Raw genomic sequence first — 16,574 nt, 5'->3', positions numbered from 1 at the left:
TATTTGATTGTGCTTTTTACTTTTTTTTGTATATTCTGGTTAGTAGTTGGTTCCTGTATATGATATAACTCTGATGTTTTGTTCCCTGCATGTTATTTTCAATTGAAAGCTTGGAACAATTGTACAAGCCAAGTATTTTTCACCATCTACTGCGGCTGTGATCAATAAAGCTAATGTTAACATTAGTCAAGGGAGATTTTGTGTAGTGCGGTTCCGTCATATTAAGTACGCACAGGTTCTAATGGTCAAACAACAGTCTGCCCAGCTTGTACCGGTGAAGTGATGACCCCAGCATGATCATTGGATTAATGAGTACATAGAGAAGAGATTTGCAAAATGACTGATGCGACAACCACTGTGTCACAATTGGCTGTAAGACTATTACCTTTTCTGGCCAAACATTCCAGCTTTCTGATTTGCACAGATGGAGGCCAATTTTTTCTAGTCTGAAATTTCTACAGACACTACCTCATTTGCCTCAATATTAAGCCAATTAAATCACCAGTATGCTGTGGAAGTCAAGATATAATTACTTCACAACCAGAGTTCATCCAGTGAGTGTCAGCACAACATGAAGAGCATGTCTGTCAGGTTCTCAGTTGGGAAGACATTGGAGACAGAAAGCCTGTGCAGTAATTGTGGCACCTAAGAAACAAAGTCTACATGTGGACTGTTCCGGAGAGCTTACTGGGTGCAATAAGGAGCACTGCCTGTCAAAGCAATTGTAGCGTCACTGTCTGATACACCCTTAGACGTAATAGCAGAGTTGGCAGATAAAATCCAGGACGTGATGATACCAGCTCCTGCTAGAGCAATCACTGAGCAGTGTGATAGCACAATACCAAGTGTTTTGCACACATATTACAACACCTTGGCGGCCAAGGTAGATATACTGTTGCAGCAGGTTAGCAAACCATTCATATTGCTAAAGCAATACAAGTGCAGATGTCAAGTATATGAAGCTGTTGAATGGATTTCCGGCTTTGACATGACCCCCTGGAGCACATAAGGAGATAAGGCACAACACTGTCCACTACACAGAATGACTGACGGTCCCCCCACGTCTTGAAGACTATGACATTTGGCTGCAGATCATTTTAAAATTGCAAAAGCAGAATTCAACAGTATGATTTGTGAAGATGTAATGTGGCTTTCAACAGCCCCTGGTCCTCACCACTACATTTTGTCCCAAAAAAGGGTGATCCATGGATACCTTGTGGTGACTACAGAGCCATGAACGCCAGAACAATACCGTACAGATACCCAGTCCCGTTTTTATGTAACTATAACTATGCATTTAGTGGTGCAGTTATTTTTAGCATCCTGGACTGTGCAAAAGTGTACACACAGAACCCTTGAGATGAATGAGATATTCCCACAGTGATCATCAGTCCTTTCAGCCTGTCTGAGAACAAATTTATGACTTTCATACACAGACATGCTGCTCACACATGGTAACGCTTCATTGAATCAGTGCTACAGGGACTAACTCTTGTTTTCACTTATCTGGATGATATTTTAGTTTTTCGTAATTGACAGAGCAACATTGTCAGCATTTAATGGAAGTGTTTAAGCAGTTCAGCACTAGGGCATTGTCCTGAACATCGCCAAATGCGTCTTTGGCCAGCCCCAAGAGGATTTCCTAGGCTATAGGATAACAGCAGCAGTATCGCTACCACTGCCAGATAAGACAGAAGCCATCTTACAAATTTAACCCCCAAATATGACCAAGGAATTGCATCAGTTCCATAAAGCCTTCAGACTACCTAAGGGAGCTCAAGTTTTCACATGAAAGACACAATTTTGGATGCATTCAAATTTGAATATTCAACACACTTCTTGGAGATATAAACTGTGTCTGACTTCCAGAGTGTTCTTAAAAATATTCAACACTGGAGATGGAATTAAATATCCAATCAGTATATATTAAATTTAGTAATGGATATGTTTGCAGTAGATGGAGGTCAACAGACAATCTGTCTAAATAAGACTTCTTACTGAAGCCAGCTGCAGCTATTGGAACAGTCCACAATTTAAAATTGCTATGTACAGATTACTAACGTGAGATCAAGAGCCACAGGAAACTTCATTGGCAAGAGACGTGAAACAATGGACAACAGATGGAAGGTGGATATTACACAGCAGTACATCTCAAATTCACATTAGACCACGGTTTAAGAGGACTCATTTGGACTGATCAACTATTTGCACAATCATTTGACACTGCTTAAACCATATCTCCTTTTCTGTACATAAGAGATACACAGACTGTGGTCCACAGCCTTAATCATTCATTATTGTAAATTTTTGTTTGGAACATCTTTCATCCCATCCTGGAAAAGAAGGCATGGGCCTTTGTGGAAACTACAAAAGGCATATTCCAGCACGATGAGGTTTGTGAAACAAATTATGTAAGCTGTTGGTTCTCTCTCTCTCTCTCTCTCTCTCTCTCTCTCTCTCTCTCTCTCTCTCTCTCTCTCACTCACTCACTCACTCACTTACGTCATTGTACTAGCAAATCTGTACCTCCTCCCCCCCCCCCCACCCTCCCCACTCAACATCTGCGCAGAATCAACATTTATGGTTTTTCTGCATGGGAATGTGATTCTGAGATAGAAGCTGATGTGAACCACATCTTGTATTCGTGTCCCAAATTTAACTGTGAAAGATCAGATTTTTTGAAGACATTGATAAATACAGGATAAACCTACCCTCAACCAACTTCTAGTATTTTGTTTCCAAAAGACATCTGCCTTTATGAAAAGATTGTTAATTTCCATGAGAGTATAGGGGAAAATTTATAGTTTTCAATAGTATTCATATTAATTGTGTTGTACATCAGAGTTGTGTCGTGCGTAAAAAATTGAAACAGAATTGCTGGTCAGTGCTTTACCTTTAGAGGGCAAAATAATTGGTCCTGGCGACAAACACACAAAAGTACACAACAATATCCTAGCTTTCAGAATTATTACTTCCTTCATTGGAGGGCAGAAAGATATAAGAAGAATGTAGGTTGGGGAAGGTTAAAAGGAAAGGTCAGTTTCAGATCTAAGACAAGATGGACACTTTTAATAATATCATATTTAGTAAGAGGAGCAAGGGCAGAATTAGCATCAGTGAAAGCAAATTCTATTTGATATATTCTTGTTGTGAACTTACTTGACTTCAGCTTCCATAGGGGGCATTCCAAAAAGGAGCAGCTTTCCACCATCATTAAGCATTTCTAATGCTCTTTCTAAGGCAGGTATGGCACCACTGCAGTCAACAATAAGATCAAATTTGTATGATGGATCTTTCTGCAAACGCTGTTTTAGTTCAGCAGGGCTGATGACTTCACATCCTGTACCTAAGAGCAGAATATGTAATATAGTTCATTATTCTTGACCTGAGTCACAAAACTGAAAAGTTTGCAAGGTGATACACACACACACACACACACACACACACACACACACACACACACACACACACACACACACACACACACACACACACAGAGAGAGAGAGAGAGAGAGAGAGAGAGAGAGAGAGAGAGAGAGAGAGAGAGAGAGAGAGAGAGAGAGAGAGACCCCCTCTCCCCTATGATGTGGTGTGACAAGTGGCATTCATGCCACCAAAGATACATGGCAGTGGCATGGCATGCATGTGACACAATGCCAATTGAAGTAAATTGGTACCATGTCCTCTTTGGATGATGAAGCTGTTCTGACTTTAGTCAGCTCAGTTATGTTATATGTAAATAAAGTGGAGTTACATCAATATCTGTAGTCAGTTTCTAATTCATCTTCTACTTTTAAGTAAAAAAATTAAAAAGCGCTGTTTTGGTATTCATGTGTGTTCTCCACTATGCAGTGTTTTTCCATTCGATTTAAAAAATTGATTCTTTTGCACCATATAGTCTCACATTACAGTTTGATAATGAACGGGCTCTCTTTCTGTTATTGCTTGTAGTTACCATATACTTCAAATTTAAGTAACCTACTGCACACATTTCAAAAAAATTTATAGTGAAAACTACAGTCACTAACTAGTTTACACTTGGTACATTTTAGGTCATACACAGCTGTACCTATAAAATGAAGCTCACACATCACAATTTAACACCAGAAGGAGAGCCATTTTTATTTCCAAATTCTGGTAAATAAATGACATTTTTGGCAGTTGCCCATGACAGACTACAATGCACCATACCTGACATTATTTCCATATGCTATGCAGAATTTTAGCTCATGTTTATCTTTTGTATGTTGTTTAAGAAGTCAGTTACTGTCACATTTTAAGTTAACATTGCATTAACAGTTATTTTCATTTTAAAACCAGAGACAGGCAATCACAGATTAAGTGGCAGAGGTACTACATACATCAACACTGTATTTTATATTGGGCAGGCACATGCAGCTGTTGAAAGGCATGACATTAAGAAGAATTATGCGGACAGCTGGTAAAATTCGTGTTTTATTGATACTTCTTGTGTCTCAATGAAACAAGAATTTTATCAGCTGTCAGCAGAATTCTTATTAACATCATATATGCATCAATTTTTCTATAGCCAGCGATAAATAAACCAACAACTGTATTTTCATTTCCGATTTATTCCAGAGGTAACCAGTTTTGGCATTCCATTATGCCAGTGTCACACCCTCAGTGGTAACATAGTGGCTGAGCTTGTGTAGGCAAGGTTGCACTCAGATTGTTTACAAGTGTACAGCTGTGTTACATACTCTGCCATAGATATTTGTTCATTTTTGCATGATATTTTTTCTGGTAATACAGGCTCATCCACTACGTTACCACCTGATGATGGCGTAATGGAATGCGAAAACCAGTTGCCTCTGGAATCAACCAGAGATGAAAATACAGCTGTCAGTTTATTTGTTGCTGGCTGTGTCTAAATTGGCTCTCATCTCATTGATAAGGATGGATGAAGTCAATTTTTCTTGTCTGCACTAACTGTTTCATTCACAAAATATTAAAAAACTGGTTTTGTTCATATATTGTCAAACAAATGGCTTGTATTCCAGCAAATAATGAATGTGAAATTGTGTTTTGCTTTTTATGTAATTATAAGGGGAATTCTAAATGAAACAAACCAGAAGCATAATTACAGAAACCAGTACCTGTATTTTAGAAGTATTGACCCTGGCTGCTGAGACACTTGTCCCAATGTGACAAGACGGTGAAAGGCTTTCTCATAAAATTCCTGGGGCTGCCATGTTAACCAGTTCCCCAGGTACAGCTGGATGTCGTCATCTGAGGTGAATTGTTTGCCTCTCAGAGTCTTTTTAAGGTGACCAAAAATGGCATAATAACAGGAAGAGAGATCCGGACTTTATGGAGGGTGGCCAAGAACCTCCCATTTGAATTCCTGCAGGAGTGTCGTGACTGTTGGCCGTATGACACTTTGCATTGTTGTGGAGCAGAATGACCTCAAGGGTAAGACTGCCTGGTCATTTTGATTTGATCGCTTGGCAAAGAGTGGTCGAGGTTTGTGAGTAATGTTGGGCATTCACTGTTGTCCTGTGCTGTGGGAAGTGAATCAGAAGGGGCCATCTTGGTCAAAGAAGAACGTCAGCGTTACCTTTCCTGCACTAGTGTGGATGACGATGTCTAGCTGTATGTGTGGAATTGGTTAACATTGCAGCCCCAAGAATTTTATGACACAACCTTTCACTGCCTTGTGTCACAGTGGGACAGGTGTCTCAACAGCCAGAGTCAATACTTCTAACACACAGGTGCTGGTTTCTGTAATTATGCCTCCAGCTTGTTTCTTTTAAAATGCCCCTCATAAAGCATACTGTGTTCTGGATAATTATGTACATGAGAGAGATGGTAACAACTTGAGGACATATTTACTGTGAAAGGATTTGAGCCTGCCACAAACTAGGATAAGAGAATAAGAAATTTATCAGTAATAAGAAACAGACACAAAGACTTATTATTTTGTAAGTGAAACTGATAAAGTGCCTTATCAGGATAGCAAAATCTGAGATGTTGCTTAAGGCAGAAAATGAGCTGTCATATTCATCTCCCTTTACATGTGCAGTTTTGTTAATTTCATTGTTTTCTCTTGATTATTGTGTTCTAGAGCTCCATCTGCAAATTATTCTGACATACAATAAAACAAACTCATTTGCTATTGCTGACACTCTGTCACACTATCCAGCAGCCCATTTTAGAGCAGGGCTTTCTGAATGTGGTTTGATCAGTGTTCTATTTTTATTGACGTAAGTATCACTCTTTTCAGTAATGTAATTGATCAAGGCTATCATGTGGCTTTATTCATGTGATGGAAAGGAATCCAATGTCATTATTGCCACTTGTTTATGAAACAAATGTGGGAACATTATCCCTTGTCATATTGTATAACAAATTTTAATGCATGCTGCCACTGATGCCTCATTCTCATCAGTCATTCATTTCATTTTCTGAGGACGTTTAAAATAAATAATTAACAAATTTTGTAATTATCTTTATACCAACAATGAATGTACTACACATTTCCCAATATCAACCATTGACCAGTCATGCAAAGAATACTTCATAAACACAGCATTTCTAATTTTTATAGTTATCTGATCTCTTTTATCCTTAGTTGGACTTCATTTATAAAATCATTACCAGACTCCATCACAATTGCAATTTGCTAGGTTTTGCCAGATGAAGTATGTGAACAATAAAAGAAGTGTAGGAGTTTCTCAAAACTTAACCATGCAGCTGATGTTCAATGAAAATTCCGCCTTTTATTTTTCTGAGTGCACAGTACCATTCAAGAATTGTTGCTAAAATGTCAAAGGTAATTTGAGAACATCTGCAGCCTGAAGATTTACCAACACCAACTCAATAATTCTGGCATAAAACAGCTGATTGTTACTAGGAACTGTGGACTCTACCAAACTATGTTGGTGGTTTTAACGGAAAGCACATCAAGATTTAAGCTCCCGCTAAATCTGGTTCAACATTTTATAATTCCAGTCCATAGTCTTGTTAGCTGTTTTTAGATGCAGATAGATTATTTTTATCATTTGACACTGGTGAGTATGTCTGCAATAGTCATGGGAGAGTATTAAAAGGAAGTTGTTTCACTAAAGCATTGTTTGGGGAGATGCTCCCACTTCCAGAATCTAAATCTTTACCTCAAAAATACCACAAATTTCAATATTGTTTTGTTCTAGATGAAGCATTTTGTTGTATATCAGTCATAGGCTGACTAAGTTACACTTTTAGCACAATGTCTTCTAAGTGCGAGTTGCTTATCCTTGGCTTGCAGGTGTCTCTCCACTGGAGACTATTTACAAATAGCACAATGGTGTCACTTGTTGTGGATATGATACTGTGTACAAACAGTCTGTTAAGATACCGATTGTACAGGCTCCATCAGGGGTCACCAGACATGCTTCCAGCTAGCACACACATCAGGAAACCAGTGGTGTGACCATAAAGGAAACAAATTCATTCTGCACACCATGTGGTCACAGACTTACTTCCACCTATTGGATGTTTAAGGTGAAGCACCATCTTCATCAGCAGCATTCAATTGCTTGTCCAGCTGTTGGCCTGGAAGTGGCTACACTCTTAGTTCATCAATCTGAACTCACTGAGACCAGCCTGTACGCTCCACCCTATCATCTTTCATTGCTCCATCAGTCCACATATAGTGATGACCTTTCTGCTACAACATTCCCTCTTGTCCTTGTGTCAGTCCCATTTCTTTTTGTGGCATCTCTCTTTCCTCTGGGCTACATCCTACATAAACGGACACCAACAAGCTCCTCATGTGCATCACATTCTACACTCCCACTAATTCTGTTGCATTTTCTCTTTGCAGCACTGGCTGGATTGGCCACACACTGGACAGTATCTGCTTTACAACCTCGGATCCTGGGTATCTGGGATTCAGCTGCAGCCACTCTGGACCTCCTGTTCCATGGGACCTGTCATGTCACCCCAAGGAAGTTGTGATGCAGGATCTGAGGCCTTCATTGAGCTGGCTTTGCCACCTGCTGAAGTGGGGCAGCAGGAGAGTGCTGCATACCCAGCCATAGGTCAACTACATTATGCTTCCAGCACAATGACTTCAACTGCAGGCGTCTCTTCTCCAGAGACTTTGTACAAACAATCTGTTGATACACCAGTTGTTACAGGCTCCACCAAGAGGCACTAGCCCTGCTTCCAAGCAGCACATGCATCAGGAAACAGGCAGTGCTGCTGTCGAGGAAACAAATTCTGTGTGCATGCCGTATGGTCACAGGCTTACTTCCACCTGCTGGATATTTAAGGCAGAGTGCCACCTCCAATGGCAGCATTCAATTGCTCATTCAGTTTCAGGCCAGGAGCTAGCTACACTTGTAGAACATCAATCCAAACTCACCAAGACCAGCTAAGATGCTCTACAGGACACCATGTCATCTCTACACTACTTCACAGTATGCTACACAGTGTGGCTCCTGAGTTGAAGATTCCCTTGGAATTGGTATTATGACAAAACTTCATTTCTGTTACTTTCTAGTGATCAGAAACGATGTTTCAGTTGTTAACTGAACTACTTTGTTGTGAACTTTTGTAATGAATAAAGTGTTCTTAACATAAATCTGGGCCTCATCAATTATTAGTGTGTGCAACCCCAAAATGGGTCTTAACACTGATGATAAGGATAAAACGTAGGACTAAATACTTTTCCTCTCACAAAACACATAATCAGTTACATTCTCATAGACAAGTACTTAATGAGAAGTACATACTTAATTACAGATTATCCAAGGTAAGGTCTGCAAAATGCTCTCTCAGTATGTTAGTTTCAAGGTTCTGGATATTGGATACTTCAATAAATTGTGACATGAATAAAATTGGTATGATAGTTCAGGCTTCTTGTTTGTTTCATAGCTTCATGTGGATTCATGGTAATGTATCTAAGTCATCTGCGCACCACAAGGTAGAGCATGCTACTAAGAACTCACATCAAAAGTCTTAAAACCAACAGAGACCCAGAAACAATGCTATGCAAATGATTATTCTACTATATTGTTTCTTTCTTAGCATTGTCTTTTCGGAACAAAGTATCTGATATTACATTAGATTCAGCAAGTCCATAGAAAGATTTGCACACATGTTATATAGAAAACCAGCTTATATAATTCTATTTATTTCTATACCTTCAGTCTCTTCTACAAAAAAATTAAATGGATTTCAGTTACTGTATCTGTATTTCACTAGCAGTCCATGCCCACACTTTATACTGAGCATTTTCATTTTCATTGTTGTATTAGCACTGGTGTGATCATAAATACAAGAATAATATTTCAATAGGCCAACAAAAATGAATATTTAACTCAGGACTGTTTCTCATTTTTCTGGCTGCAGGGACTCACAAATCAAAACACAAACATTCATAAACTGTGCCAAAAGCTGGAGCATGTTACATTCATCTGGCAGTGGTGTGGCATGCCATATGATTGAGTTATGTTGCATCAGTCTGTGAGATACTGTTCCATTAGACTGTGCATGTTCCTTGTGCAGTTGCAAGCTAGATGCATGCCTTGTGCCAAGCAATGCTACATGCCACATCATTCCAGTGGGCGCCCTGCCTTAAAATGAGGTCTTATAATTTATTATATCCTATCATCAATTACACATATAATAGATGTACACACTATGACAGCCAACCACTTCATTGTCTGAGACTTGCGTAATGTGTACGGGTGGCAGATCAGAGCCAATGGTTGGCTGGCTTTGGTTGTGGTTCAGTCTGCTGGTGGTAACATCAAAGCATTGGCAGTTGGCTGATCTTAGTAACCCTCTCATAGTGTCTACACCGGGTTGAATATTTATTGGTTCCATAGCAATTTGCTGTGCCTCTAGAAAGTTCTTTGTCCACCTTCTTCTTTTTCTGACAATCAGCTTCTGGCAATAAAATAAATGCTACACACGCAACAACTGCTAAATCCTCTTCTTCCCTCATAACATCAGCTGGTGATATCATAATTAAAACACAACTTATACAATAAGAAGACATTAGCAATGTTGGAAAATTATCAGAGCCAACTGCGATTCCACATGGCTGAATCCCTTTGCCCCAAGCCATTAGTTTGGTGAGGATGAGAAGCCAAACGCACTGGAAACTAATGTTTGGCTGAATCCAGCATCTGTTGTTTATTGGTCTTCATTGGCCTTTTGTGTACACACCTTAAGAAAAACTTTAGTAAACAAACATTACTTGTTTGATGAGCTGCTGTTGAAAGACAGTAATTTCTGTGATCTCAAAAATGGTCAAACCTAAGTTGTCATCTAGCACTGCTAAGCATTGGTACAATCCTTCAGCATCTGTTGAACTCATGGTAGTGAACATATTCTACAGCTCTCATGGGTATATAACATGTAAAGAATGCTTTCTGTAAACCCTTGCCATAGATACTGGACATAAATGATTATGTGTAAGTATCACTGAAAATTATTCCCTGTCAATATTCTAGAGACACGAGTCCTTTGTGGTGAAATGTACAGCCAACATTGTGAATAAATCCTCAAAGTAAACAACACAGTTAGTATTAACATTGTATAAAAGTTGTTATTTGTGGCAATTAAAATGCTTCATATGTATTGCTTTCTTAATACATCAATATTGAAAAATGCAACTTTATCAATGAATAGAAACTTAGTTTTGAGAGTCAGTGTTGCTATACTTTTAATATGTCCATTGAAGATCTATAAAAGAAAGACACATTTGCACAAAATATCTACACGTATACATTGTTAGAACATCCACTATCATAAGACTGACCTAATTTAGCAACTACATTTCTTCTGTGCTCTACCATCTCACTCACAGTCACATTTTGGTAACCTCTAGCATGTAGCATTGCTGTCCAGAGAGTTCCAATAATGCCTGCACCCGTTACTAAAATGCGTGAAGCCACTCTGATAGGTTGTATGCGATCCCATCCATGGCAAATGCATGACAGTGGTTCCACCAGTGTACCTGAAAAGAAGAATCACTAAGTGATCACTTTGTTTGTAAAATCATTCATTCATTCATTCATCCACACATCATGTTCTGTACACCCCACCAAGAAGCAGAGACTCCAGAAGTATAGAATGAGTCAAGTTATACATTAACCAGCAGGAACAACCACTCCTAGCTGCTACTTTAAAGTCAGTTAACAACTAATTATGAATTATCAATAATCTACTAACCACTGAATTACAGGTTGTGGTAGATAAGTAATGAGACTGGCCGCCGCGCGGTGCCCCAGTTGCTTGCAGTTGCTCTCCACCTGTACGTCACGTGGTGAGGGATCTGAGCTAACAATAGAATCAGTTCGCAGTCGCGTCGGAGCTCTGGTGCAGTGAGGGTTGAGCTTCGCGTATTACGTTGTTTGTGTGCCTGTGACACTTGTGAAAACGTTGAAGATGGATCACTCGATAGAACAGCGGTAAGCAATCAAATTTTGCTTTCGCTTGGGCAAAACTGCTTCGGAAACTTTTGCTATGTTTACGGAGGCCTACAAAGAAGACTCCCTATCAAGAGCTCAAGTGTTCCCGTGGTTTAATGAATTTAAAAACGGGAGGGAATCCGTTGAAGACATGGAACAATCTAGACGCCCTTCAACGAGTCGTGTGGATGAAACGGTGGCCAAAGTGAAAGAACTCCTGGACTCCGACCGTCGTTTAAGTCTCAAAATGATCGCCGATGAGGTCTCCGTGAATAAATTTACGGTTCACCAAATTGTTACGCAAGATTTGATGATGAGGAAAGTTTGCACAAAATTGGTTCCCCGAGTGCTCACCGCCGAACAAAAGCAACAACGAGTGGACGTTTGCTGTGAGATGTTGAATGATTTGGAAAATAATCCAGATTTTTTAGACAACATAGTAACAGGCGACGAATCGTGGACATTCCAGTACGACCCAGAGACGAAAGCCCAGAGCTCGGAGTGGCACACACCGGCATCCCCGTGGCCGAAGAAAGCAAGAATGTCAAAGTTCCGCAACAAAACAATGCTGATTGTGTTTTTCGACATCCGGGGGTTAATTCACAAATAGTTTGTCCCTCAGGGGAAGACTGTCAATGCCGAATTCTACAAAGAAGTCCTTCAGTGATTGCACAGAGCCGTCAAATGGAAGCGACAGGACCTTGCTCAATGCTGGCGTCTCCACCACGACAACGGTCCGGCGCACACAGCGTTCCTCGTGACCTCCTACTTGACCCGAATTGGAGTTGAAGTTCTGCCACAGCCACCATACAGCCCTGACTTGAGTCATCCTGATTTCTTCCTATTTCCGAAGGTCAAAAGATGCCTGAAGGGTCATCGTTTCAACGATATTCCAAACATCCAACGTGCTGTCACGAAGGCACTAACTGGGATAACTCAAACGGACTACAGTGGGGCCTATGAAGCTTGGAAAACGTGATGGCAACGTCGTGTCGACACCCAAGGCGAGTACATTGAAGAATACTAACGTTTTGTACAAATTGGATCAATAAATTTGTTTTTCTAGACTGAGTCTCATTACTTATCTACCACACCCTGTATAGTAATTACATCGTGGTAAAATTAGGATCCATTCAGAACAAATATTAGAATTACACACTATTAACATTCTTCAGTCCACGTATTCTATAAGCTATAGAGTGGAAAATGAGGTAATCTTTTACTTTTTATGAAGTGTTTTGAAATTTTTTGAGGTTTTCTATTTCCTGCCTGATGTCCACTGGCACCCTTTTATGGATATTATTGAAAGTGAAACTCTGTTCTGAACCCTAGAGGGAAATTGTTTCTACTTCTAGAATTATGATAGTGAACTGCTCAGTTCACACTGAATTCAAATTTGTTATTGACCATGAATACCATTAGAGTGTATAATTATGTATTGGTAAGTGAGTGTAAGAATCCCTTGGTCCATGAAGGGGCTTCTACAAATGTTCAGTTTATCAGCCTTAAACAATAGTTGTACTGCATACTTCTGCAATGCCCCTGAAAATGATACCATATGACAGAAGTGAGGGAAAGTCTGCTAAGTATACAGCACACTACAGAGAGTTCTAAGTGGAAAGCACAAAAAAACGAAGTTTTTGAGTAACTTGTGCACACACTGACGATACATCATATTTTTATTTATCTTGATACCCAAAAACTTCAGACATGGAACACATGGAGCATCTGCCCAATGAATTCTGCTCCTGGCAACAAAGTCAATTTTTTTGGTCTGAATTTTCATAATGTTGGTGTTTTGTAATATTAAGGGTTAAGCTGTCAGCTGTGAACCAGTTGAAAGCCTGTTCCATTATTGCCCCAGCTGTGTATGTTATAGATATATTTGGGCTCCTTGTCATTATACTTGTGGCATCAGCAAACATTGAGTTTTTGAAGAGTCCTCCAACATCCCAGCTAAATTTTAAGTGTAGACCAAAAACAGTAATGGATCAACACAAAATTTTGTGGCACAACATCTTTAATGTTTATGCACTCTGAATATAATCTTAACCCAGTTTATCATTTGCTAATGTGGCCCTCTGTTTTCTATTGACTCCATCTCCATCCATGTAAGAGAAAGGCCTTAATGCCATACCATTTTAGTTTCCCCAATAGATTTTTATGACATACACAATCAAAGGCCTTTGCAAGATCACAGAAAACAACAGAATGGCAGATTTTATTGTTTAGTTATACTAGAATTGGATTTGTGAAGTCATATGTTGCCTTCTCAGCCAAACTGGGTTATTTTTAAGCAGTTATTTTCAGGAATTGTTATTGTTGTGGGCTTCAGTCCTGAGACTGGTTGGATGCAGCTCTCCATGCTACTCTATCTACTGCAAGCTTCTTCATCTCCCAGTACCTACTGCAACCTACATCCTTCTGAATCTGCTTAGTGTAGCCATCTCTTGGTCTCCCTCTACAATTTTTACCCTCCACACTGCCCTCCAATACTAAATTGGTGATCCCTTGATGCCTCAGAACATGTCCTACCAACCGATCCCTTCTTCTGGTCAAGTTGTGCCACAAACTTCTCTTCTCCCCAATCCTATTCAATACTTCCTCATTAGTTATGTGATCTACCAATCTAATGAATATGGTTCAGTATTCTGTTCCTCAAAATGTTTGAGAACACGGGGAGGAGCTCTAGGCATGGGGAAACTAATAAAACTATCACACTTAGACTGATTAATGCACCAGACCAGTGGTATTAGCCCAGGTAACTTATCTCCGAGCACACTGTGTGTTAAGCACTATAACCAGATAACAAGCCATAATCAATGTCTTCAACAAACTGTTCTGTATATTCTCTTCCCTATTTGCCGCTACAATTCTCCCCCACCCTCCCCTATTAATTTTTCTGGTGCAGAGATAACTATTACCTGATGCTTTCTATGGGTCACATTTAGTTGTTTCTTCCCATGCATAATTCCCGCAGTATACTCTTTATAGTTACTTTCATAAAGTATGCTGTCTGCCTACTTTATTTGTGAAACCAGTCTGGAGATTTGTACTTTAAATGATCCAAGGTCACTGTTCTCTTGCTTTCTCACCAGCTGTGTTTCCCCTCCGTACATAAGTGTTCTGTGGTCCAGAAATTATCAGCGTTTGCTACTAACCTGGAAGTTCCATGTGATTCCTAGTGAGCACATCAGATTTCTGTGGGATATGAAGATCCATAATAGTGCTCACTGAGCATGTTCGAGACAAAAGAGAAGAAAAAGTGGAAGAAAATGATTTTTTAACTACTGTGAGTAATTCACCATGAACTGTGTGACAGATGATAGTGTTTAACATGATACAATGTGAAGAACCAAATAAATGCTGAAGCAACAGAAGTAATAGAAATTTCCTAAAAAATTAAGTTCATCCACAAAACAAAGAGTATTCCAAAACACATGGTTAAGGAAGAACCACACTACCAACTGCATAGGTGGACAAGGTGAAAATTCCCTGTCTGTCACAGAGATGACTTTTATATCAATGAAATTTTGTTTCTCTTATGTTGCTTCATATTTTGTGTTAATATATGACAAGCCATAAATTGATCTACACAATAGTCTGGTTTATATATTCTTTGGACTAGTGATGTTGAGTGGGTTTAAATCCAGAGAATAAATTGAAATACTGTGTTATCTTAAAATTGTTTGTTTTGGATGATTTATGGTGAAAGTAAGTTCATGCAAAGTTGATCATTATAATGAGATTACTTCTTCATTTCCAATTATGAAGAAATGTGCTGTTGAATTAAAATATAGCTGAACTTTTTGTGAAGATTTATCCATGTTAAGCATATCCCAAAAACTTAAGCCACACAGGAAATGAAGAAAGTGTGAAGTGTGGAATTCTATTATTGGTGAGTAAAAGCACATGAAATACGTAAGAATACAGGTACACTATGTGATCAAAAGCATCCGGACACCCCCAAAAACATATGATTTTCATATTAAGTGCATTGTGCTGCCACCTACTGCCAGGTACTCCATTTCACCAACTCAGTAGACATTAGACATCATGAGATAGCAGAATGAGGTGCTCCGTGGAACTAGCGAAACTCACGGACTTTGAACGTGGTCATGTGATTGGGTGTCACTTGTGTCATACGTCTGTATGCTAGGTAACCACACTCCTAAACATCCCTAGGTCCACTATTTTTGATGTGATAGTAAAGTGGAAATGTGAAGGGACACACACAGCACAAGGGCATACAGGCTGACCTCATCTTTTGACTGACAGACACCGTTGCAAGTTGAAGAGGGTTGTAATGTGTAGTAGGGAGACATCTGTCCAAGCCATCACACAGGAATTCCAAACTGCATCACAATCCACTGTAAGTACTATGACAGTTAGGCAGGAGGTGTAAGGAGCATAAACATTGGATGATTGAACAGTGGAAAAACGTTGTGTGGAGTGATGAATTACAATAAAAAATGTGGAGATATGGTGGCAGGGTGTGGGTATGGCAAATACCTGGTGAACATCATCTGCCAACGTGTGGAGTGCCAACTGTAAAATTTGGAGGCGGTGGTGTTATGGTGTGGTCGTGTTTTTCATTAAGGGGGCTTGCATTCGGTGTTTTTTTTGTGTGGCACAATCACAGCACAGGCCTACATTGATGTCTTATGCACCTTCTTGCTTCCCGCCGTTGAAGAGCAATTTGTGGATGATGATTGCGTCTTTCAACATGATCGAGAACCTGTTCATAGTGCACATCCTGTGGTGGTGTTGTTACATGACAATACATCCCTGTAACAGTCTGGCCTGCAAAGAGTACTGACCTGAATCCTATAGGACAACTTGGGGATGTTTTGGAATGCTGACTTCATGCCAGGCCTCACTGACCACCATTGATACCTCTTCTCAGGGCATGTGATCTACCCATCTAATGAATATGGTTCAGTATTCTGTTCCTCAAAATGTTTGAGAACATGGGGAGGAGCTCTAGGCATGGGGAAACTAATAAAACTATCGCACTTAGACTGATTAATGCACCAGACCAGTGGTATTAGCCCAGGTAACTTATTTGTCATTAGTGGACAGAATAGTTAGTATGGGGAAGAAGTGCCAGACTTAGAGGAGCATCAAAGGGAAAAGTCGAAGAAGATT

The 16,574-nt window shown here is 39.6% G+C and overlaps 1 protein-coding gene across 1 annotated transcript in view; it reads right to left on the bottom strand.

Annotated features, from left to right (window-relative positions):
• LOC126336960 (uncharacterized) overlaps positions 1-16,574 on the bottom strand; it is a 52,377-nt gene that overhangs the window by 9,849 nt on the left and 25,954 nt on the right. Inside the window, exons 4-5 of the mRNA XM_050001160.1 lie at positions 10,775-10,972; positions 3,160-3,346 (exon numbers count right to left, since the gene is read on the bottom strand). Coding sequence (XP_049857117.1) covers positions 3,160-3,346; positions 10,775-10,972 — 385 coding nt within the window. The remainder of the gene's footprint in view (positions 1-3,159; positions 3,347-10,774; positions 10,973-16,574) is intronic.

Source organism: Schistocerca gregaria, chromosome 2, assembly GCF_023897955.1.
Source record: "Schistocerca gregaria isolate iqSchGreg1 chromosome 2, iqSchGreg1.2, whole genome shotgun sequence".
NCBI classification, from domain to species: domain Eukaryota; kingdom Metazoa; phylum Arthropoda; class Insecta; order Orthoptera; family Acrididae; genus Schistocerca; species Schistocerca gregaria.
Note: the sequence above shows the minus strand (reverse complement) of the source record. Positions and strands in the feature narration are given on the sequence as shown.